Raw genomic sequence first — 24,120 nt, forward strand, 5'->3', positions numbered from 1 at the left:
TCTTTAGTTCACAGCCTGGTCACCTAGGACTTCGGTTTCAGATTCGCCAAAGCAGAGAAATCAAGTGCAAGTACCACCGAAAAGACTCAACATGTAAGATTTGCAGCTTAACGGAAGCACCCGGTGCTTGGCTTGCTGGAAAATGTAGTACCTGGCGATGCTCTTCTCACCGCTTCTGCGCTGCGGCCGGAAGACTACAATTCCCAGCATGCCCCGGGAAAGGAAGGCTGACCCGGATCAGTGCTCCACGTGACCGTCCACTATGGCTTCCCTGTGTCGGCGCCAGCAGTCTGGTGGTTCGGTGTGATTTGTTAGCTCTCTGCGGCATGGTAATCTCCCCACGACTTCGACATGCAAAAAATAAAATCTCTTATGACCCGACAGGTAAGTCCTGGTGGCTGAAACAAAGGCCTCCTTTTTCTCGGCTGGGAGAAGAGGCGAGATGTTCTGTCCCTGGGCGGCGGCGAGTGGAGACCTATGTTGGAGGTGTTGGCAGGAGTCAGGAGGACTTGGAAGCTGGGACGCACCCTGTAAAACTCACCTGAGCTGCCTACATCGGATTCCTGCTGAAGTAGATAAGGCCCTCATAGAAACATTTCTGTAGACAGGGTTAGTGAGGGAATCAGGCTGGCTTTGTTTCTCCTCTTCGCCTTTTTGCCATCTTTCCAGAACAGCACTAGTTGTGTTTCAGGGACCCTTGGCATCCTGGCTGGCTGGCTGCGAGCAGGAGATTTGGGAAGACAGGTAGGGTCTGTGTAATGGAGATGACTTGAAGAGTGAAACAGAACCCAACAAACAAATGACTTGAAGACAGAATTGGTAGAATTGTGTTCTGGACCAAATTCTCAAACCTTGTAGCTAAGTTTTTTGCATATGAAAATAATTCTTTGTTCATCCTTTCTCACGATTCTATTATGAGTATCATCAGTAAGCTAAAACTTGTGAATCCTGTTTATTTTTTAAAAATATATTTTTGTCATGGCTAGATGAGGCTTTTTTTTTTTTTTTTTTGCCAAAATGATAATTCATGAGTAAGAGTTTTGGCTATTTTGTAACCTATCTCGTTTATGTTAAGGCTTCCTAATAAGGTTTCAACTTCCTTCAAGCACGAATTGGTATGCATTTCTATTATGTACTTACTGACCTGACTTACTTTATTTCAACTCCAGTATTTCAAAAGAATTGGCAGTTCTTCACTATTTTAACATGAAATAAACAATTTATATTAGTTTTAAATCAACATGCGAAGTTGGGAGAATGTGGAGGAAAATCCTTTAGTGAAATATTCATTTGTGCCTTCTTTCTTGTAGTGGTAGGGATTGAAGGCAGGACCTCATGCATACTAAGCAACGGCTCTACCACTGAGCTACATCCCCAGCCCTTGTGATTTTTTTTTTCTTGATTAAAAGAGAACATAAATTTCAAATTCTTATTTATTTGAGAATTTAAATTTTAGAGATATCTGAACAGGTTACAAATTATTTTTGATGGACAGTGAAAATGATCCTTGGAATATTATTTTGCTTTTGTGAAATTACATTGTTGAAGTCATGAAAATAAAATAAAAATTCTGTGAACAATAAAAAGATTTGCAAAGGGGTTAGTAGCATTTTAGCATTCTTTACATTTGTTGTCTACTGGTGCTTAGTTAGCTTCCTACTACTTTTTACTTAATAATGAGTTTGGATCCTGTTTCATCCTGTGATAACTTTGTGACCTTGGGCAAGTTACCTGATGTTTCTAAGCACCTGTTTTCACATCTTTAAAATAGGAACAATAATGTGTTCCTCTAGGGGTTAGCCTGGTGGTGATGTTCATATTATGTAAATGAAGTGAAAGGAATAAATAAAGGTAGTAATAGTGCAGTTTCTAGGCATATCAAAGAAAAAAAATGCTTGACCATACAGACCCTTGCATTGGCTACATAGTGGGAAAGCAGTAAAACTGGAAGCAGACTGTTACAGTAATTCAAGCAGTAGAGAAGTTCAGCAAATGTTTTGTTATCTGTCGTTTGACTTTTAAAACACTGCACTTTTGTATGTCCTACCACTAATAAACTGCCTTTGGACTGCTGAATTTAGACTTCTGTTCATGAGTTAAGTTTGGTGCTCTCATGATTGTTGCTTCCCATACAGTTCAGGGTAGCAGTGTTGCCACAGTTATAAAACAGTTTTGGGTGGCTTGTTGTTTTTGGATCTTTCTTTGTGAAAAATAGTAGGAAAGGAAAAAATAAAAATTCTAGATACCAGTGACATTAAGTTTCTATTTCCTGAACGTAATGGAATTGTACTAAAAATGGTAATTCCTCAGCCTCAGGCAGTTGCTTATTGAATTTGAGCAGCTTTTATCTATCTAATTGGAATGGAAGAAAAATCTGAAGAACATACATGAAAAGCTGGAATTATACTGTGTAAAAAGTGAAGTAAAATTGGAGTTTTACACAGCTTTTAAAAGTCATTCGAATTATATGTGTTTATGTCCTGACTTCCACACAGTTGTTTATTATGTTTATTATGTTAACATATATGTTGAGTTAATGTGCAAAGTCTTGAAATTAAGGTCTATGAAATTTATAATATGTTGGCATTTCAGCTGTCCCAAGATCTTTGTTTTTAAAGAGTGGGAAGGAGGGAGGGCTTTGTTAGCTCTCTTTGTTTAGATTAGATCTGTTCCATCATTCTCTATTATGCTGGCCTCTGTTCTTTCAGTTCGTTCAACAAATTGAATTGAGCACTATGTGCCTGGCACTATTCTAAGTTTGGGGGATGAAGCCTTGAGCAAAATAGACAAGTGCTAAAGCAGACATGATGATAAATGCTATAGAGGAAAAGAGGATAGGGAGTCCTGGGAGTAAATTTGGGATTGGCAATTTGGGATTATTTGTAATTTTAGAGTGTCATGGATTGCATCAGAGAGATGGCATCCTGGCTCTCTGGCTGTGAGCAGGAGGTTTGGGAAGACAGGTAGGGTCTGTGTAAATGGAGATGACTTGAAGACTGAAATAGAACCATAAAAATGACCTGAAGGAGGTAAGGAAATGAATCATGTGGATATCAATGGGAGGATAAGCAATTGCAGAGGTTCTGAGGCAGGGACATGTTTGAGGAATTTGAAGGGACCCTCATAGCTGAAGTGGAGTGAGTGAGGAGAAAATAGTAGGAGTTGAGGTCAGGATGAGATTAGGGAGCTAAGGGCAGGAAGCAAACTTACATAGAACCTTATACGGCATAGGAAGGCCATTGCATTTATTTTGAGTGAATTGGCAAGCAGAAGAGTGATGGAATATGATGCTAACTCTTCAGAAAGACCATTGTGACCTTTGTTTTAAGAATAGATTGAAGAAGCAGGCCAGGGGGGAGTGGGAAGTGGAAACAGAAGACTAGTAAGAAGGCTATTGCAGTAATCCAAGTAAGAAGTGTGTGGGTTTATTTGGGGTCCTAGTGGTAGATGTGTTAAGAGGTTGGATTGTGATTATATGATAAATGTCTAGTTAACAGAATTTCTTGATGAACTGGACTTGGGCTTAAGGGAAAGAGGATGATTCCAGATGGTTTGGCTCCAGAAATTGGGAGAATGGATTTGCCACTTTACTGAGGTGGATAAAACTGAGGGAAGAATACTTTGCATGGAAATGGCTTTTAAACTTTTTAATTTGAAAGCCTAAAATGGTAAGATAAATGAGTCTGAATTTATGGGGAAAAATTCCAGGTATAGATAAAACCTCAGGAGTTACAAGCCTATTGATGGCAAAAACCTGGTTAAGATCACCAGTGGAGTGAATGTGGATATATGAAGAGTCCAAGGTTGGAGCTTTTGAGAATTCAGTGTCAAAAGGAGAAGGGTGAATTCTGCACAGTAGAACGTGAGAGAACAGCCAAGAGATTAGAATTCTTAAGCATCCCAGTGGTCTCTAGCATATAGCAGATGCCCAATAAGTATTTGTAGAATGAATGCTGGATAAAGACAACAAACAGGAAGAGTGGATCCTAGAAGCCATGTAAAGAATTTTAAAGAGGGAGTGAACAGCTGTGTTAAATGCTGCAGATTGACCAACTAAGGTAAGGGTGAGAGGGAGCTTTTGGTCTGGGCAGCAAGGAGATCATGGGTGACATGACAGTGGCACTTTTCATGAAGTGGTAAGGAAGAAAGCCTGATTGGGGTGCTTTTTTTGATATGATAGAACATTAATTGCTGGTCTCACAAATAGATAGTGATTCACATAGATATAACTGAAGTAGTCTAAAGTGTTAATCTGATTTGGGCAAATAATTAAAATATAGAGACAGGTGTTAATGATACTAGATTTTGTATTAATTTAAACATACAAAATTATCAAAAAGAATGAAGAAAATCACATAAAGGATAATGATCATAATGAAATTTCAGTTTATAAAGGCAGACTACTAGGTATAACCATGACTGTGCTTTATTTTATTTTATTTTCTTAGTTGTCAATGGACCTTTGTTTATTTAATTAATTTATTTATATGTGGTGCTGAGAATTGAACCCAGTGCCTCACACATGCCAGGCAAGCGCTCTACCACTGAGCTGTAACCCCAGCCCATGACTGTTCTTTAAAAAGCACAAATAGAACATAAAAATGATTCCATATCTGTTAGTAGGAACTTATAAAACTGATAGTCAAAATTCAGAAGTACATTTGAGTGTTAGATGTGCTTTGAAACATATAATTCCTCTTCATTTCTGTTTTGATCAAGAAAAATAATTATGTGTGCATAATAATGTTAAGAATATAGTTAATACTTAAAGAATGCTTGTGAGGTACCACATAGCATTTTTAGCTCCTTACATATGTTGCTCTGACTACTTTTAATAAACTATGAGCTGTAACTATAATTAGGAGATAATGCATAGGTAGGATTGTTAAAGGAGAGTTTAGTTAAAGACCTGAGTGCGAGAGTGAGGGTACAAACCCAGATAGTCTGCTCTGAAGCCCCTTCCTGGTGTCATTCTACTCTACTGAGCAGCATGGAGATCATTGGTGACATGATAATAGTATTTTCATGAAGTGGTGGGGAGGAAAGCCTGATTTGGGTGGGTTCAAGAGAATCAGGGCCAGAGAAATTGGGGACTGAGTATAAACACTATTCATTTCTGTTGAAAAGAAAAAGAAACAAATCATCGGAGTTGCCACAGAGTTTCCCATTTGTTACTCTTATTTTGTAATTTGGCAGAAGGTTGCCATGAATTAGTATCTAATGGTTGTGGGTGGTGTCTGATCTTTTTCTGGATACTGGGAAATATCACATTTACATTTCAGACATCAGTTTCTTTACTGAGCAGTGCTAGGGAAAGAGAAAATTGGACACGATATATTCCTCCAAGGATTTCTGTTAGATTAGTTAAACAGATCTCTGCTTTTAAAAATGTTTGTTTAAAAGATATAGCAGTTATACTTTAAGATATTTTAGGGGTGGTCATGGCTTTGAATAAAATTATGAAGTTCTAATTTCCTGAGTGTGTTGATGCATATACATGGTTGTATATATAGTGTTATGTGAACTGCACATAAAAGTGTAGGTACTTACCTTGTCATGTATTCTTTGCCACTTTGATGGTGTGCCCTCAAGATAGCCATTGGTGAGAAATAGAGACAAAGAAAAACACACAGCCTAGGAACACACTAACAACAATTTTATCCCGCTGCACATTTTCATGTTAGATCTGCAATAGGCCTTTCTTTTTCCAGTAAGCATTCCTGGTAACATAATTCTGCAGTCTGTTGTGTGTTCCCATGGGAACAGTGTGGTATTTGGTTGAACACTGGAGCCTGACCAACAACTTCTACCCAGTAATTGACTAATTGGTGTTTATTCTGTTCCTAGAATTTTACTAGCCACCAGGCTATACATGCAAGTAACACTTGGTCTCTCCCTTTCTTTGTTACTTAAGGTCTGGGAGAAAGAGATACATTTAAAATTTAAAACTTTGACTTAGCTATTGTCCTGGAAAATATTTAGCTATAATTCAGAAATGTCAGTGATCATATGAGTCACATGAGGTGTTAGTTAAAATGCATATTTCAGGTTCTAATCCAGAAATGCCTGGGTGAGGGGCTGCAGCTATAGCTCAATGGTATGTGTGAGGCACTGGGTTCAGTCCTCAGCACCACATAAAAATAAATAAATAAAATAAAGGTATTGTATCCAACTACAACTAAAAAAAAAAAAAAACCCCAAAAAACAAAAAACAGTTGCCTGGGTGGTGTTCGTAGAGGTGGTCCTTGGTCTATACTGAGAAATACCATGTTTGAAGCATAGGGGTTCATGAAGACTTCATAGAGGTGATAATTCTGAAGGTGGTATATTATTTTCTTATTTTTATGTGTTTGTGTGCCTGTGTGTGGGTGGTGGGGCAGGGGATGGGGTGGGTGGAGCACCACACAGAGGAAGAAAAGGGTATGGTTGGGTGGGGGATAGGTTAGGTATTCTGGGAGTAATGGAAGAATTGAAGGTGAGACAGCACTTAGTCTTAAGAAAAATCCTGTATTTGATTGGTGCTGGTTTACAGTGCAGAAGATAAAACACACCTCTATGTCTTCAAGAGAAACAAGTTCTATTTTAAGTTTCAAATAATCAACATATACTGTATATTTTGGTTACTGAGAACCAAAGGCCAAGATAGGGCGCCTAAAGGACAATTTGACTTATGAAAATTTTTCCTCAAATTAATGTACTAGTTAATTTTGCCTAAGACCAATATTACTATTTTGAGTAGCTTATTTTTAAAAAATATTTTTAGTTGTAGTTGGACACAACACCTTTATTTTTATTTATTTATTTTTATGTGGTGCTGAGGATCAAACCCAGCGTGCCTCGCATGTGCTGGGCGAGCACTCTACCGCTGAAACACAACCCCAGCCCCAGCCCCTTGAGTAGCTTATTTTTTTTTAAAAAGGTTTTTAAAGAAAATTTAAATTGCTGAGTTCTTTCTGTCTTGATAATTTCCCTTAGTACATATAAGGGTTTCAGAATCCTTCAGTTGACGTTCTTATAGGAAGTACAGGGTATCAAAGAACTAAAAAAGAGGTAGAAAGCAATATGACCTGGAATTTAAATCATAATTTTGGCAGCATGAATTAGATACATTAGTGGGAAATAATCAAGCAAGATGATGAGATTACTTATGTATGAATTAAGTAATTAGCATTATTAAAATGTTTGAATAGCTCAGTTGGTTAGTATATTGCATCTGTGAATAATAATAATATTGCTTGAACCTTTTTTTCCAGGTGAATTTGCTTATGATTAATAGATAAGTACTTTTATAGAACACTTTTTAAATGGATTTCCTTTCTTTTGGTTGTTTTAAAACCCTGGTGAAGGTAGACTTCCATTCTTTGCAAAGGTGCTGTATAATACTTCATTATTTGAAGACACTAAAAGTACATCCTTACCTGATTTCATAATAATACTGCAGGTGTTAAGTGATGATTATTTTTAAAATATATGTTCTCTGTATTTTGAAGCAGGAAAATTTTCATTTTTACTAAGCATATTCTGTCCTTTCACAGTTCTTCAGCACAATTAAAATTCTCTTTGTCTTCTTATTTTTTTAAGGGTCTGAAAAGCCCTCCTGAGAGCCTCAGTGATCTCGGTGCTATTGAGAGTCTCCGGGTCCCTGGAAAGGTATTGATCTACATGTGTGAGCGTGACTTTTCACTTTCTTAAGAAAATATTATTGCCTCTGGATAATAATTGGTTCACAGAAGCTTTTCTTTCCCATAGGCTAATGATTGTTATGATAAACTGGGTAAATTTTAAGTGTACTTTAGGTGTAGGGCTTGTTTGTGCTTTCATTACTCATTGGGATGCTTATGATTCATTTTAGTACAGTAAGGGAACTGCAGACTCGTTAAATTAATAAACTAATAAAATTAAAGTCTGTTATATGTGGTTCCTAGCCTGGAAGCGTGTGTGTGTGTGTGTGTGTGTGTGTGTGTGTGTCCACACACACGTTTTATGTATACAGCCAATAATTTTATATATATAAATAAGTAATATTATATAAATCATAAATTTTTTGGTAGATCGTTTTGGACTTAATTTATGTGGTTATATATAATCCATAAGTACGTATGTGTATATTTAACTTATTAATGAATCTGTTGTAATTTGAAGAAATAAGGTAAAATAATTTACTACTTTTTATAACTGTAACATTCTGAGCCAAAAATTATAGCTAATTGTGTTTTGTTTTGGGCATAGATTTTTGAATAAGCACCTAAGGCATAAGTTACACTGAACTTCATGTATCTCAGATTTTAATCCTTTGGTATTCATGTGAATTTCTCAAGTTTACAAGTTTAATATATGTCATTTATAAGCTAGGTGGCTTCCAGCTTCTCCTGGGAGAATTATTAACCATTGTTAAGTCCCTGCTGTTTCTCTGGAATGTGACCTTGCAAACAGCAGCTCCACTACAGATAAAAGCTAACACTTCTCAATGTCTGCTCTTAGGATTCTAATTTGAGGACCATATTTGAAAGTCATTTATTTTCTATGTCCAGCATTTTAATTCATAGGGATGCTTCTCTTACTAAGTAATCAAAAACTTCTTCTTATACCTCAATGTCAGCTACTTAGCAGGATGATTTCCTTTCTCTTTGAGACTCTTTTCCTGCTAGAGTGAATTTTTCGTTTACTGCTTAGCTTTTATGTTAGGGCAGACCCCAAAGGGCAGATTCAAACACATTGTCTAAATACAATGAAATTCCAGCCAGTTCTTTAACATGAAATGGGCCAGACAAAACTTACAGAGTCATGTTCGAATACTGTAATTTTATAAAATGTATTAAAGATTATTGACTGTGGTACAATTGGGAAGTGAGTGATAACCATATGTCCTAATTGACAGACAGTTCTCTTTATTTTTATTTTACTTAAAAAGATTATTGGCTGGGCACTGTGTGCATGCCTGTAAATCTCAGTGATTCGAAAGGCTGAGGAAGGAGAATTACAGGTAATGAACCTCATTAAAAAATACATGAATGTATTAATAAAAACTTTCTGTTATCTTTAAACCATGGATTTTGATGTTTTTCCAGTAATGGTGGGCAGTGGATTTATGATTATCTCTTTACCTAGTCTTATGGACTCTCCACCCAAGCCCCATCAGTACTTTTGAGATAACTGGCTCTGGGTAGAGTGGCCAGTCTGGTATCACAAGACCAGCAAATGAAAATGATTCAGGTGACAATTAAGCCTGGGGCATTGGTCCTTTCTGGCACGTACTGAGAACCTAAGTTACTTAGATTGTAAAATAGTTGTAATAGTGAAATTATATTAATAACTACACTATAAATATATGCTCATTATAAATAAAATAATAAATAATATAAGCCTTTATTCTAAAAAAGCCTTAAAAGCTCCTGGTGCCCATCTGTTCTTTTTGGGCTCTCTTGCAACATCACCAGTGCTGGAGGGGAAGCAGAGCTGCTGCCGTCTCTGACTGGTTTTCAGAACTAAAGAGTTGCTCAGTTTAGAATGCAGTAAAGCTCAGTCAGTGGACTGAATAGGATATGGTGGTATTGGTAGTCAGTATTGAAATTGACAGTTAAGACTCATTTTCAGAAACACAAGTGTAGTCTAGTATAACTTTAATGCTTAGTATATTTTTCACAGGTTGGATGTGACTTCATATTTAAATCATATAAACATTTTAAATGATTTATTTTGTATAGTTGCTTTGAAATTAATGTGCATCTAGTTCTTGGTGACCTGAGATTTGATGTGTTCAAAAATGATCTTTATTGAATTTTTTTCAAATTATTAAAAGCATTTCAACAAAATGGAAAACATTCATTTGAAGTGGTGATTTTATTTTAAAGTAGCTTTTCCTTTAAAAGTTCCATATAATGCAAACAGAAAACATGGTAAACAGAAAAAGGAACCAAAAAACCAAAATCACAGAAATCATCTACGTTGTTCATTGCCCTCTGATATTCTCCCTATGCATTTTCAACAGATTTTTTGAGCATCTACTATATGCTAGACACACTGTAGGGACTGTCAGTACAGCTGTAGAAAGACAGCATCTTTTCCAAAAGCCAAAACTTTCCTCGTCTGAGGGAGTTTATTTACATCAGTTAGGAGTAAGGCAGATAGCAAACAAGATAATTGTAAATTATGACAGATTCTAGAAAGGAAATAGGGAGATGATATAACCCCTCTTTTTTCCCTGCAAATATGGTATCATACTCTAAAAATTATTTTGAAGCTTGTGTTTTAAACTGGTAATATATATTACATAGAAAATGTTCATAGTATATTACTGGGTGTAGAATGCAAGCTGCCCATACTTTGGCAAATATTTTTTGGGATTTAACAATTTATACTATTTAAGTGGTTAATTTAAATGCTTGTATGGAGAAAAAAAATGTATATATACATATATATTTGTTCCAATTAGGTACACATGACAGTAGAGTGTATTTTGACATATTACGTGGAGTATACATGGAGTATAACTTGGGATCCCGTTCTTATGTTTGTACATGGTGTGGAGTTTCACTGGTGTTGTATTCATTAATAAAGGAAAGTTATGTTTGATTCATTCTGCTCTTTCCTATTCTGATCACCGCTTTCTTCCCTTTATTCCCATTTGTCTAATCCAGTGAACTTCTATTCTTCTCTCCCCTTTCCCCTTGTTGTGTGTTTGCATCCTCATATCAGAGAGAATTAATTAATTAATAGTAGTATTAATTAGCCTCATATCAGTAGTATTCCATTGTGTGTATGTACTGCATTTTCTTTATCCATTTGTCTGTTGGAGGGCACCTAGGTTGGTTCCATTGCTTAACTATTGTGAATTGAACTGTTATAAACATTGATGTGGCTGCATCACTGTAGTATGTTGATTTTGAGTCCTTTGGGTACCAAGGAGTGGGATAACTGGGTCAAATTGTGGTTCAGTCCAATTTTCTGAGGAATCATGGAGAAACTTTTAAATGTTAACTTCATTTAGTAGCACCGCATCACACAGGTAGAAGATAAAAAAAAAAAATAAGGTATCCCTGCTCTTCAGAATGGGCCCATTTCTATTTCTTTTCTAAGTTATTACAAAAGTTTTCAAGGAAGAAATAGATTAGCTTAAGTTGTGTTACATTGAGAGATCCTAGTGAAAAGGATAAGTAGGGGAGAGATATTAGGATGAATTGAGTGAAATGGCTGTTGATTTAGATTACAAATGTTGAATCTTGGCAAATTTCATGTGGTTCAACTTAATAGAAAAAGGAATGTAGTGAAGGGGAACTGAAGAAGTGCATTTGGGTATCTGATAAGCTAGAAGGTACTGTTTATTTTATTCTATTTCAAGAACTTATAAATACAAAGAGGGAAGAAATCTTAAAAGTCATCTAGTACAATTTCTAGATTTTATAGACAAGATGATATTGTTCTTCATTATAAGAGGAGATGTAAGTCAAATGGTAATCCATATACTGGCATTTTGGGATTTTGGTGAATAAAATAATATAGAAAAGTGAAAACATGATAACAAGAATGGACAAATGGGAAATATAAGATCGATTCAAGCAAATTTCAATTTTGAGGACAGTTTTTGTGGGAAAAAGGAAAATGATCTAAAATTCTGTTCTTGGGAAATGGGGTTCTGTTACATTTCAAATTCGTGGGATTTTTATACAGAGGTAAGGATATTAGAATTAGAGCATTTGCTGACTACACTTGTTATCCATTTAAAAGTGAAAGGATTTTCACTTAATTGATTACAAGAATTATGAAGAATTAAGACCAATATTTATTTTTTTATAATTATAGTAGCCATAAACTTATTAGTTTTAGAATTTATTAGAACTGTTTGGGAGTTGAATCCTGATTTAAAATATCAGTATTAAGAACCTTGAATCTGCATCCAGATTTTCCATAGTGCCTCCAAAATGGTCATGTATTATAACCTGAAAAGAATGTTGATATCAATATTGTTTTATGAATTTTTATCAAAATATTATCTCCAGAGCTATTATTTTTTATTTTTTAATATAATAAATTTAGTAAGATATTTGTTAAAAATATAACAAAGTCCTGAACTTGGGTTGGTATTTTTAACTATAGAATAAAAGAAATAAGTACATGACAAGGTATTAAATATGAAATTTATACTAATTTTGTGATTTTAATTTCTATCAACTCAATAAATTTCTGTGAATAAAATCATGTTTATTTGTAATCTATTATTCATGATCTATTTTTTTGTGTGGGAAGTGATTAAAATACATTATTTTTTATTATGTAAGTGTGTTGTAAACCTGGATTAAAATAATGCCATACAATAACCTTTTATAAAAATTTTCCATAAATTATTGTGCTGAAACCTCTTTTCAAATTGTAACCTCATCAGTATTCCACTAGATGGCACTGAAAGCCTGGAGGAAAACGGAGTAGGCTTCAGAAGCTATGTTTTATTTAAAACACACACATACAAACTGATGAACCGGCTATTTTGATGGATTATTATTGTTGTTCTAGGAGGATTTTAAGAAAATGCGCCATTTCCCCATGCAATCAGACATCTGGCAGTTCATTATAAACTTATGTGGTATATGGTTTTAGGGTATCTGTTATCTTAAAGTAGGTTTTGGATCCTTTTTCATTTTGGAAGCAGATCAAATCTGTTTCACTAAAATAGATTTATGACTTTAATAATACTGATAGAATATTGAAAACTTAATATTTTGCTCTTCCTTTTAGCTCTATATGGATTTTGGTGGCTAATTTTTTTTTTTTTTTGCTTTCAATTACAGCTTTAATGTGATGTGACCTTTATAATATTAAGGTTTCTGTTTAGAATTTATTATAACAGAATAGCTTTTTATCTTGCCTGATGAAAAGATGCCAGCAGTTAAAAAAATAAACCCAGCTTTACAAGAACATTTCTTGCTATCCTCCACTCTTACCCTTCAAAACACACACACACACACACACACACACACACACACACACATACTCTGCCATCCAGATAAGTATAATCAAGTATATAATGTGAACTGTGCTCTAATAAAGCAAGTATAGAAAGGGGAGTTGGGGTTTCAGTATTCTGCAGAAATTTGAAACCTATGGAGATTTTACATTTGTCTTTTTGTTCGAATAAAAACTTACTGCTGAAAATTGAGATTCTTAGCTGTTCTGTGGATTTAAAAATTCGGTTAGATTATTTTTCAAAATTAAAGAGACTATCAAGTTTAATAATGATGAGCAGAACTGTTATTCTGTCATGACTAACTTTTTGTACTTATAAAAGTGAATAGAATTGAAACTCCTGAACTTGAGTTAGTATTTTCAATTAGTATGCTCATTTTAGATAAGTTGAAAGTAGTGGTTAAATACAAAATTTATAGCTGCTAGTTTCCTTTGTAAACTTGGGTCTATTTCCTTAAGAGATGGACTCTTATGTTCATCTTTTCTTGTGTAGTTCTCTAGAAACCATAAATATACTGGGACTGTTTTCTAACACCTTACAGTTGAAGGCTCAGATTGTTTTATGTACTTGAATCCCCAGTTCTCATAATACCTTTTGTTTTTATGTGGAGAGGAAAAGAAATCAGAGATGTTGACTTAAATTTCTGTGATGACTATTTTTCTTCACTTTTCATTAAGTTACATTCATAATGTATATTTTATGTGTATGTTCATGTAGTTTTATTTCAGAGATGGTCAGAATAGGAAAATTGTTAGTATTATATACAGCCTTACGTTATGAATGCTGGATAAAAGAACCTCTGAAATATTGAATAATTTTTTTATTGTCTTCAACTTTCCTGAAATAATCCTGCTTAGTTTATTATGTTAAGAAAGTATTGAATATTGGGTTTATTTTTGATATAGCATCTGGTATAGGGATATGTGTTAAGATACTTTATTTTTAGAAAAGGAAAATTTAGTTCATGTATATATAAATGTATTGGATTTAAAAAAAAAATTCTGTTACATTTCATTGCCTCTTGATGTATGTACAGAGTCTTTCCTTTGACAGTTGTCCTTCCTGCAGGGAACTATCCTTATTGCTTGAACCTGTTATATGCTTTCCTGAGTTTACTTATACCTTGTTTTATATTTGTGACCCTATCCCCACAGTTTCTGAAATTTGAAATGATCCCTATTCTAATATTCTCTAAATGCCACCTCTTCCATTGATTTTTTTTTTGTACCTCTCCTCTGCCTTGTCAACCATTTACTTATGTATTTGACTCACTTATTTGAGGGAGGAGCTGAATTTTACTGATCTGCATTCCTGTGTCACTTAGTCTGGGGAATTTTTACATAAGGGGAATAAAAATAATTGTTTGTTAAATGGAATTATATCGACTGGGAAAGGTGAGGTGGTAGGGCCTCGACAGTAGTTGTGTTAGTTCATACTGAAAGAAGGGAGAGAGAATACATTTGCTCAGTTTTACCTTTTGTTTACCCTCATCTGCAGTTATATTTTTTACTTTATTTGTAGTTTTCTCCAGCATTAATTCTGGAATGACACTGATACATATTTTAGGTGTAGTTGCCATTGGCAGGCAAGTATGGCCCTTTGATAGTCTGTAGTTGTTGACAAATTGTTCTTGGATTTTCAGATATTACAGAGCACTTATCCCATTATTAATGTTAATATATATTTAGTTATGTATTATATGACTCAAATTTTACTGTCAAGATAAACCCTTTAAACATTTTATTAATAATACAACAAGTTTATACAACTGAAATATTTTATTTCTAGCTTAGCTTAAATATCCCAGTATCATTGTAACCTTTTTCCTTAAATCACATAATTTAATATGATATAGAGAATTTCATTTGGTACTCCCCTCCCACCCAGTTTTGTCTTTACATTTTTTTGTAGGAAATCTTTTGTTTATGTAAAGTACTTGACAAATTCATTCTATTTTAGATAAAAAATTACATATTTTTGTACATCTCACATCCTAGGAAATCAGTTTATATCATGGCAAAATTGTGGTGTAATTATATTAAGAGTTTGCATCGTAACTGATTTTATTTTTCCAATGTATATGCATAAGATATTCTTGTCACTAACATTTGCCATTATTTCTAATTAGAAGAAAGAATCTTTTTATTATGAATTTGTGAAAAATTTTGACTTTCAAAACAAGAAATTATTGCATTTTTGTTTTATATTTCTTTTCAATACAATTAACTATTAATTTTAGTTTGTTCAGTGACTATTAACTGCAGTGTTCTTTGACACTATGGAACATAATGATGGAGAATAGAAGTGATCTCAGTTCTCAAGAAGTGTCTAATTTGGTTGAGCAGGCAGTCTTAACAACAGTGAAGTATTTAGAGAGTGATGAGGTAGAAGCCTTCTTACAGACCAGAAGTGCAGTGGCGCTAAAAATAAAAATTAAAAAAAAAAAAAGACAGAAAGAAAGAAACATCATCTAGATTCTTTTCAGAATGGAGTGTGTCTGAATTGAATTTAGATGTAGATTTCACATAGAAGCCATCAAATTGACTGAAAGGAAAAGATTTTTTTTTTTTTTTTCGGACTGCAGTGTCATTTTGGGACATTTGTTTTGGTACTTAATATATAATTTCAGCATGGTGTCATATGCCAGTGGCATTTATACACTTAATATGAAAATAATTGTTGTCTATTTAAATTTTTAGCTTGGCTACATACTTGATATTTTTCAGTCTTAGCAAATTTTGCATCTTAATTTTTTTTGCACTTTATCAACTATATTTATTTGCTTATAATGCTGCAGAATTACTAGGTAGTAGGCATAGCTTATGAATTCCAGTAGTAATTGTGACCCAAAAGTCATTGAGGTGATATTCCCTTTACAGGAATGTTTTTCCCCCTGGTACTGGAGATTGTACTCAGGACCTGCACATGCTAGGCAAATACTCTACTGCTGTCCTACAGTCCCAGCCCCTGATGTTCCCTTTTTGTATGGTGAGACAGATTTTAGAGTGTTGCTGAGCTGATAAAATGAGCTGGGCATGGTTGTGCATGCCTGTAATCCTGGCAACTCAGGAAACTGAGCAGGAGGATCTCAAGTTAGAGGCTAGCCTTAGCAACTTAGGTAGGCCCTAAATAACTTAGCAAGACTTTGTCTCAAAATTAAAAAAAAATATATTAAAGTACCCTTGGGTTCAATTCCCCAGTACCAATTAAATAAATATAAAAGTAAAAAGATAAAATGAGTGTGTATGTGATAGGTTTAGGTAGTTACTTTTCTTTTTTTAAACATTTAAGTTCTTTTAACTTTGTTGGCACTCAAGGAGTTCATTGTAAAATCCAAATCATTAAACTGGCTAGTTTTCATTTTCCAGTAGATAAGTAGTTTTAAAGTATTTGGCTATTTCCTAATTTTCCACAAATTTTTATGGTTTATAATTTGTGTCCTTGGTTAGGATGATTTTTGGAAGATATGTGATGGTTAAGACACATAATCATTTATTTCCATGCAAATGGAATTCTTACAATTGTCAGTATTATAATTGTGACTTTTTTTCTTTAAAGGAGGAATTCAGGGAACTTCGAGAACAGCCAAGTGACCCTCAAGCTGAACAAGAGCTAATTAATAGTATTGAACAAGTATATTTTTCTGCAGACTCATTTGATATTGTCAGATATGAGCTGGAGGTAAAAGAAAACTTTGATTAAAACCTATCAAAAACCTGTTTGGTTCTTGGATTGATTTAATGAGATTTGAATGTTTTTAAGGAGCACTTATAGGTCTATGATTATCATATTGTGCTTTAATGAACTTTGAGCATTATTAAAAGATCCAATTATTTTTGAAAATGTGATTTTAAATACATCTGTAGAGCATTGGTCAGGGAAACATTGCTGTGTTTTTATTTTTCACCTGTTAGCAAATAATATGTTATTGTACTATTTCTGTTTTATATTGGCTAAATATATTTAGAAAAACAGACTTTTGATCATAAATGTGTATTATGATAAAAACCCTTATGCAATGTTGTTTACAATATTACATTTTGAATTTATAGGAACTTCAAAAAATTAGAATTTTAAAATTTGGTTTTAGGTAAAACTGAGTGCAGTACAAAGTCAATCAGTCCCCAAGTTATTCTGAAGTTTCATTTATCAATTGTTAAGACTTGCAGCCTATTTCCCTATGTGCACAATGGTGTGCATATTTTTGCTTGTTTCCTATATTACCCTCTAAAAGCTGATATAATCCAGAATGTAGTCCAAAAACTGTCACTGTTACATTGTAGAACTTAGTTACCATTTATAATATTTCAGAGGGAAAGTCTTTTTGATTTCTATTGTAGACAAGTAGGGACATATCTGTGGCTGGTAGAGTGGGGGATTAGAGTTAAGAATTTTTCTCACATTTTCCTGGAAACATTATCTTCCAGCTTAGGGGCCAGGCACCCCAGTAGTAGTGGGATTTTCTAGGGGTCAGAATAGCACAGTGAAGGAACAAGGCTGGTGAGGTTTGAAGTCAGACAGTTGTGTAAAAATGATGTGTAGGCTTTTGTGGCTGGAGTCCAGTAAGGGAGGTTGAGAGGACAGGAAAAATGAAGGGCAGTCAGTGTGACAGGTGACAGTGTTCTGAATGCAGATTGTAGTTCATGAGTCAAAGGCATTTAGGTAAATGAAATGAAATTATGCAGTTTATGGTTTTATTCTTTCTTTCTTTTTTTTGTATAGAAGCTCCCACCTGTTCTCAATTTGCAAGAATTAGAGGAGTATAGAGACAAATTGAAACAACAGCAAGCTGCAGTAAGTAAAGAATATTTCTTTCTGACAAAACACAATAGAGAGGTATAATGTTTGTAGATTTCATGGTTTTAACTAATATATTAAAATAGAAACAAATCCTGTTATTTAACATGACTGAATCAGATAGTATATTTATATTAAAATTTTAATACATATGCAGTTTTCCTCATGTTATTTTGATAGATTTGCTCCTAGAACTTGGAGTTCTCTCTGGAATCCTAAATGTGATCAAAGAACTTAGAACTTGTTTTCAGTTTAGTAAGTACCTCAGGCTCTGTGATATGTGCATGACTTCCCTACCTATAATATTGTAATGGAGTATTTTTATCTCACAATTAAGGTCCACATATTTCCTTGAAATAGGTTTATAAAAAGAATACAAGGCTAAGATTTAGAAAGTGTGAATTGTAGTGACTATTTAATTATGGCATTGAACAGATCATTTAACCTTGCTAAAACTCTTTTGTTTTACCTGTGAAGTGATAGGTTAGGCTTGCATTTCCTCTAATGTTGTAAAACCCTGTAATTCTGTAATTTATTTGTGTTGACTGAACTTACTATATGCAGCTCACTAAATAAGATTGTAATATGTGATCTTATTAATATTTTTAAATAAAAGGAACAGTAATAATAAATTTACCTATTTTAATTTAAGGTAGGATTTTTAGTAATATATCTGGCAGATCAAGGACAATGTACTTCTCTTTCCTTTTATACCCAGAGATCTCAGTAGGTGCTGGGGTCTCCTTAGGGGTGGCAGTAGTATGAGTGGGCTTGAAATCAAGAGGACTGTGTAATAAAGTATTGTGCTTTTGGGAAAAAAATCAATTTTAGTGGTAGGTGGCATCTTTTGCCTTCTGTTGGTTTCAACATATTTAAATACATACTCTCTTATATGTGTACTTTATGTGACAGCATTATTTTGAGGATGTTCCTCATCTCATTCCAAAACAGGGCTTTTGGAATTTGCTAAGAGTTGGCTTGAATCTTAGCCTTGCAGCTTATTAACCGTGGGCAAGTACCTGTGACTTTTAAGGTTGCTCATTTGGAACACGAGGATGTATGGAACCTCTCTCGGTGGATAGTCATGAGTCCCTATTGCGATAATAATGTAGAAAAACATTTTGTACACTGTCTGACACAGGGAAGACTAAGTATAAGTACTTTGTCTATGTTTTTTAAAACCCAGTTGAGTAAAATCAATCATTTCTATCTATGCACATCTATAAATACATATATGTCAAAATACATGGTATAGAGCTAGAACTTCCTGATTGCATTTTCTTACTTATGGCTCCTATTTGACTTCTTTTGGTTGTGTTTGTATTATCTTAATTAAGTTGTTATTAGACAGTCCTACTGAATGTTTGAAATTCTTAAAATGATATTTCAGATTAACATTAATCTCTCTTCATTAATTGAAATGTAAAAGCTATTTGAAATTTGATATTCTTAACCTTAGTGGAGGTCTCTTTTCTCGACAAAAGCAATCAATGTTTTATCTAGAAAATAATACATGTAATTCCAAAGATGTTAGATGCAGATTAAGATCATATGAAAGGATCAATGCAGTAGATTAGTATGTGTTCAATGTTTTCTTTTCCCTTGGCCTAGGGTAGGGGAGCCAATTGTGTTTTTTGAGCAGACACTAAATGCCTCTGTATGTCATGCATCCTGCTAGATATGGTGTTTCTGCAGAGTAGTTAGCAGTACTCTTGAAATTGTGGAATAAGAGCCTCATTTTCAAAATCATTATCATTCTAACTTGTGATACTAACATTATTCATGGAATTAACCAACAAAACCTTTGATAGCTTCATAGCTTTCTTTTCAGCTTTTTAGAAGTAGAGGACCAAATGACTTGTCTTTTTACATGGGGCAAAGAATCTAAAGGGTCCAAGCAAGTTCTCTTTCCCAGAGATTATCTCCATAAATTCAGTTGATTAAAAATTTGTCTTAGCAAATTGATTGTTTTAAATCATTTCCTTTGCCCTAAAGAGGTTACATTTTCATGCATGTTTGCTAAATCAGGTAATGACACTCATTAACATTAATAGTAACCATTTATTGAGTTTCTGTTAAGGTGCAGGTACCATGCTATGTGCTTTGTTTACTACCTCTTTTACTAATCTTGTACATAGGGAAATGTGTATGGCCATAACATTGCAATAGCTGCTCTAGAGTTATATTGGGAAGACATATGGAATATTCCTGCAAAAATTTTAAATATAAAAAATATTATAGGAAGTTTGAGACTTTTTCTTACATCTTCTGTTTAATTGTATGTTCTAGGTCTCTAAAAAAGTAGCAGATTTAATCCTTGAAAAACAGCCTGCTTATGTGAAGGTAGGATAATATTTGCTATTTTTAATAATAATTTTTTTTAATGGTGGATTGATTTACACTTGAAACTATTAGAATATTATAATTATTCTTTTGTCTTTAGTTAAACAACATACCCTGGTGTGTGTGTGTGTGTGTGTGTGTGTGTGTGTGTGTGTGTTGGGGATGTGTGTCTTTTTCATTTGGCAGTTTATCAAAAATGAAGTAAAAGAATACTTTAAGTGATGATTCTAAGCGATGTCTTAGCTTTTCCCAACTTTAGAAGAAGCAGTGAAAATTGCTTCCATTAACTTTGTAACAAATACATAGATCAACAATATAGCAATCTGAAGCAATGACAATGTAAAAATCCGAATTTAAAATATGATAAAATTGAAACTGTTTATCTGAATCTGTGTTTTCATCAGAAAATGAGAGCTTTCAAATTCCATTGAAATATCTACATATGATAAAATTGAAACTGTTTATCTGAATCTGTGTTTTCATCAGAAAATGAGAGCTTTCAAATTCCATTGAAATATCTACTAGTGTTCATATCAAGATATTCCTTGTCAAAGCATCTTAGCAAACAGAAATCATATTTGTCATAGCCTTTATTACTTTGCAAAGTTCGGTTAGGTAGAAACATGTAAATGGTATTTATTTATTCCTGCCTAAAACAGGTTGGGTCTAGATTTTCTTGTAAGCAATACTGACTAAATATTTTGTCATCTGTCATTGTGAAAATCAATTGGAAGAAGTCATTTTAAATAACTTTTGAAAAATATACTAACAGTTTTCAAGTTTAGGTATTTTTGTTGCAACTTTGTTTTCTAAAGCTGGCTTTGCTTTGAAACACATGAGGTTTTGTTAGAGTACTATGTGAGAAAGAAGGAAAAATAAAACGTCTCAAATAATAACCTGTACTTAATCTTTCCATAGGAACTTGAAAGAGTTACCTCATTGCAGACAGGTCTCCAGTTAGCTGCAGTTATCTGCACAAATGGGAGGAGGTATTGTTTCCAATGATATTTTGTTCTTTAAGCTGGAAAATATTTTAAGAACAAGTATGAAATCTGTCATTGACACTTGTTTTTTAAAATCATGGTTGTAGTTTTTAGAATAGCATTCATTAAATGAACATATGTTATGAACTGAAATTTGCACTAAGAGGATGTGGGAAATATATACAAATCTACTTTTGGGTTAAGAAATATTACTGGCTGTGTATTGTTTAGACTAGGTTTTCCTAAATTATTTGCAATGAAGGACCAGTGTTGTTTTACTTTTCTTTTCACAAACCTGTTACAGGGTATTTTGTAAATGAAATAGAAATAAATTATTAGGAAAAAATGAAACGAAGAAATAATGCAAGACATATAATACAGTCCCAATTTTTTACTATTAGATTCATAAGTAAAATTATTCTGTCAACCTTTGCATTAAGTTTTTAGGTGCTTATTCTCAACTTCTGTACTTTTCTTATAATTTGTGGATTGGCATTAATCCATCTTTCATGTATGAACAGAACTGGTTTAGATAATTACTTATTTGTTAAATTATAGTTTCAAACCCCAGTTTTAATAGTAATGCAGGTCACTAATGGCCTGTAAGTTCTGTGTAAATGGCATTCTTGTTATATTAGAAATATTAATTGTTTATTGTTCACTTTGCAGACACTTGAATATTGCAAAGGAAGGTTTTACTCAAGCTAGTTTAGGCCTTCTTGCGAATCAAAGGAAACGTCAGTTGCTGATTGGACTTCTGAAATCTCTGAGAACTATAAAAACATTGGTATATATAAAACATTGGTATATTGGTCCCTTTTTAAAAATTTAAAACTTAGTTTTGTGATTGAAACAGATTTTACCTTTGATTTTTGTGTTTTTCAGCAAAGAACAGATGTACGCTTAAGTGAAATGCTGGAGGTAAGCTAAAAAGACTTGGAAATTGGGTGATGCTAATAATCTTATATAGAAAAATTATAGTGAACAAAATTCAGACATGCATTTTTCTTGAGTTGATAATTGCTATAAAGAACATTTTTAAACAAGTGAAGGTAATTGCCCTTGAGCCTTTTTCTATCAACATAATACACATTCGTTTTAGAAAAACAAATTTATTTGAGAAAATATTTACTGTGTACTAACATTGGCATGTTCTCTTCAGCCTTTTGATTGTATTAAATACAAATAGTAGTAACATTAAATTTTTCATCAAACATATATTAGTGATTTATGGGATGTGTGATATTTTTGTTATATTTAGTATCATATATTAATTAGTTTCCTGCCTGAGCCATCTGTTTTCTCTTTGATGTTTTCTTAGCATTCTGCATCTATCTCTGTCATAATAAGGTTCACTAAAACATAATGAAATATGTGTGTTTTCCCATAATACTTGAGCTCCTTGGGGTAGATACTTTGTCATTATCTTAGCATCCCAGTGGTTCGAATTGCATCTGTTGAATTTAGATATGAGCATCAGGAACATTTTTTGTGGTTTTCTTATAATCACCCTGTTGCTTCTAAACTGTTACTACTAAACTAGGGTTTGAAAGATCCATTTGAAAAATTCATTTGGTATTAAATTACTATTAGGTGGTAAAATATTCTGAAAATATTAATATTTTCCCTTTTTTTCCAAATTCATTTCTTTAGAAATATTTGATTTCTTGGTGGGTGAATTGTTGGCTCTTGATTATAATACAGTATGTACTATTTTGGAACAGTTTATTTACACATTAGAGTAAGATGCTATGTTAACAGCTAAGGAATCCTTTCAGAAGCAGCTTATAATTCTGTATAGACTTTACACATAAGTGATGGTCTCAAAGGGATGTTATTGTGTATTTGAGGGAACAGAATTTTTTTATATATATATATATATTTTAATGCATACAGTTTGGGCCTAGAGTTAGTTGCCTCTTTTTATTTTGTTTTCTATCTATTTTTGGTGTTCTAATCTTTATTTAAGAAGAATTAGAAGTTTTTGATTCTGTATTGTTGGGTTAGAGTATGAAAAGAGATGTGTTTTTATCAGGGGTTTTAAGAAAAATGTTTCCAGTGATGTGACTTCTGTTGCCATTCTCTTAAGGAGGAAGACTATCCAGGAGCTATTCAGTTGTGCCTGGAATGTCAGAAAGCTGCCAGTACTTTTAAACATTATAGTTGTATAAGGTAAGGTAATATAAAAAATTTAAAGCTGATTTTTGTCAATTTTTTAATGTAGGAATTGTGTAACATCCAATGTTAATTAGCATTGAAGGTTAATACAGAGAGCAGTGTTCTAGTTTGGTATTCATGTTTATAAATGGGAAGTACAATAAAATTATAAATAACAGTTTTTCAGGTGTGAAAGATCAAATGCTTTTCAATCCTACCTCCTTTATCACCTCATTGAAACTCTTTTTTTATGTACTTTCCAGTTTGATTTATGTCATTTTTATAGAATAGTAGAAAATAATAAATTAATCTGCTCACATTTTCCTTGAATCTCTTAGGAATTGTTCCTCCTTAACTGTGTCCATCATACAAATGTTGAGAGTATTATTGCAGCTAGTTTTTAAGATCCGGATGGTTCAAGTATTTGGCTCGTCATCATAAGTCTTTTAGAAAATTTAAATATGATTTCAGTTCATGTAACAATCGTTTTTGTAATACTTGATTATGTATTTAATGTGTTACATGTCTTATTTAAAATAGCAAAAGTGGCTGCCACATCTTTTGCTGTTAGTTCTGACTTTATTAATAGAGTTTTGGTTTGCTTAAAATAAAGGGTTTGCATTACTTCTTGAGATAGTACATTGGGAAAGCTCTAATTCTACCTTTAATTTCTATCATTCCTCCCAAGCCATCCCAAATAAACACACAATCTAGGTAAAATAGAGTGCTTGTCAAGCAAATCCAGTTTCAAGTTAAATTGATACCTATCTCAGAATGCAACTCTTTTTTTTCCCTTTTCTGGAAATTCTGGCAGTCAGTCAACATAACTCACTGATGTTACAGATGTCGATTGTTAGTATATGAACAATGGAAGGATTATGG

At 33.4% G+C, this 24,120-nt stretch overlaps 1 protein-coding gene across 2 annotated transcripts in view; it reads left to right on the forward strand.

Annotated features, from left to right (window-relative positions):
• Positions 1-226: 226 nt before the first annotated feature.
• Positions 227-24,120, forward strand: part of Vps50 (VPS50 subunit of EARP/GARPII complex) — a 120,253-nt gene continuing 96,359 nt past the window's right edge. For both annotated transcript variants that reach the window (XM_015506724.2, XM_015506726.2), the window contains exons 1-9: positions 227-384; positions 7,582-7,650; positions 16,517-16,639; positions 17,681-17,752; positions 20,045-20,098; positions 21,017-21,087; positions 21,751-21,868; positions 21,967-22,002; positions 23,171-23,253. In XM_015506724.2, the coding sequence (XP_015362210.1) occupies positions 352-384; positions 7,582-7,650; positions 16,517-16,639; positions 17,681-17,752; positions 20,045-20,098; positions 21,017-21,087; positions 21,751-21,868; positions 21,967-22,002; positions 23,171-23,253 (659 nt within the window). In that variant the 5' untranslated portion in view covers positions 227-351. The remainder of the gene's footprint in view (positions 385-7,581; positions 7,651-16,516; positions 16,640-17,680; positions 17,753-20,044; positions 20,099-21,016; positions 21,088-21,750; positions 21,869-21,966; positions 22,003-23,170; positions 23,254-24,120) is intronic.

This window comes from Marmota marmota, unplaced genomic scaffold, assembly GCF_001458135.2.
Source record: "Marmota marmota marmota unplaced genomic scaffold, marMar, whole genome shotgun sequence".
Lineage (NCBI taxonomy): Eukaryota > Metazoa > Chordata > Mammalia > Rodentia > Sciuridae > Marmota > Marmota marmota.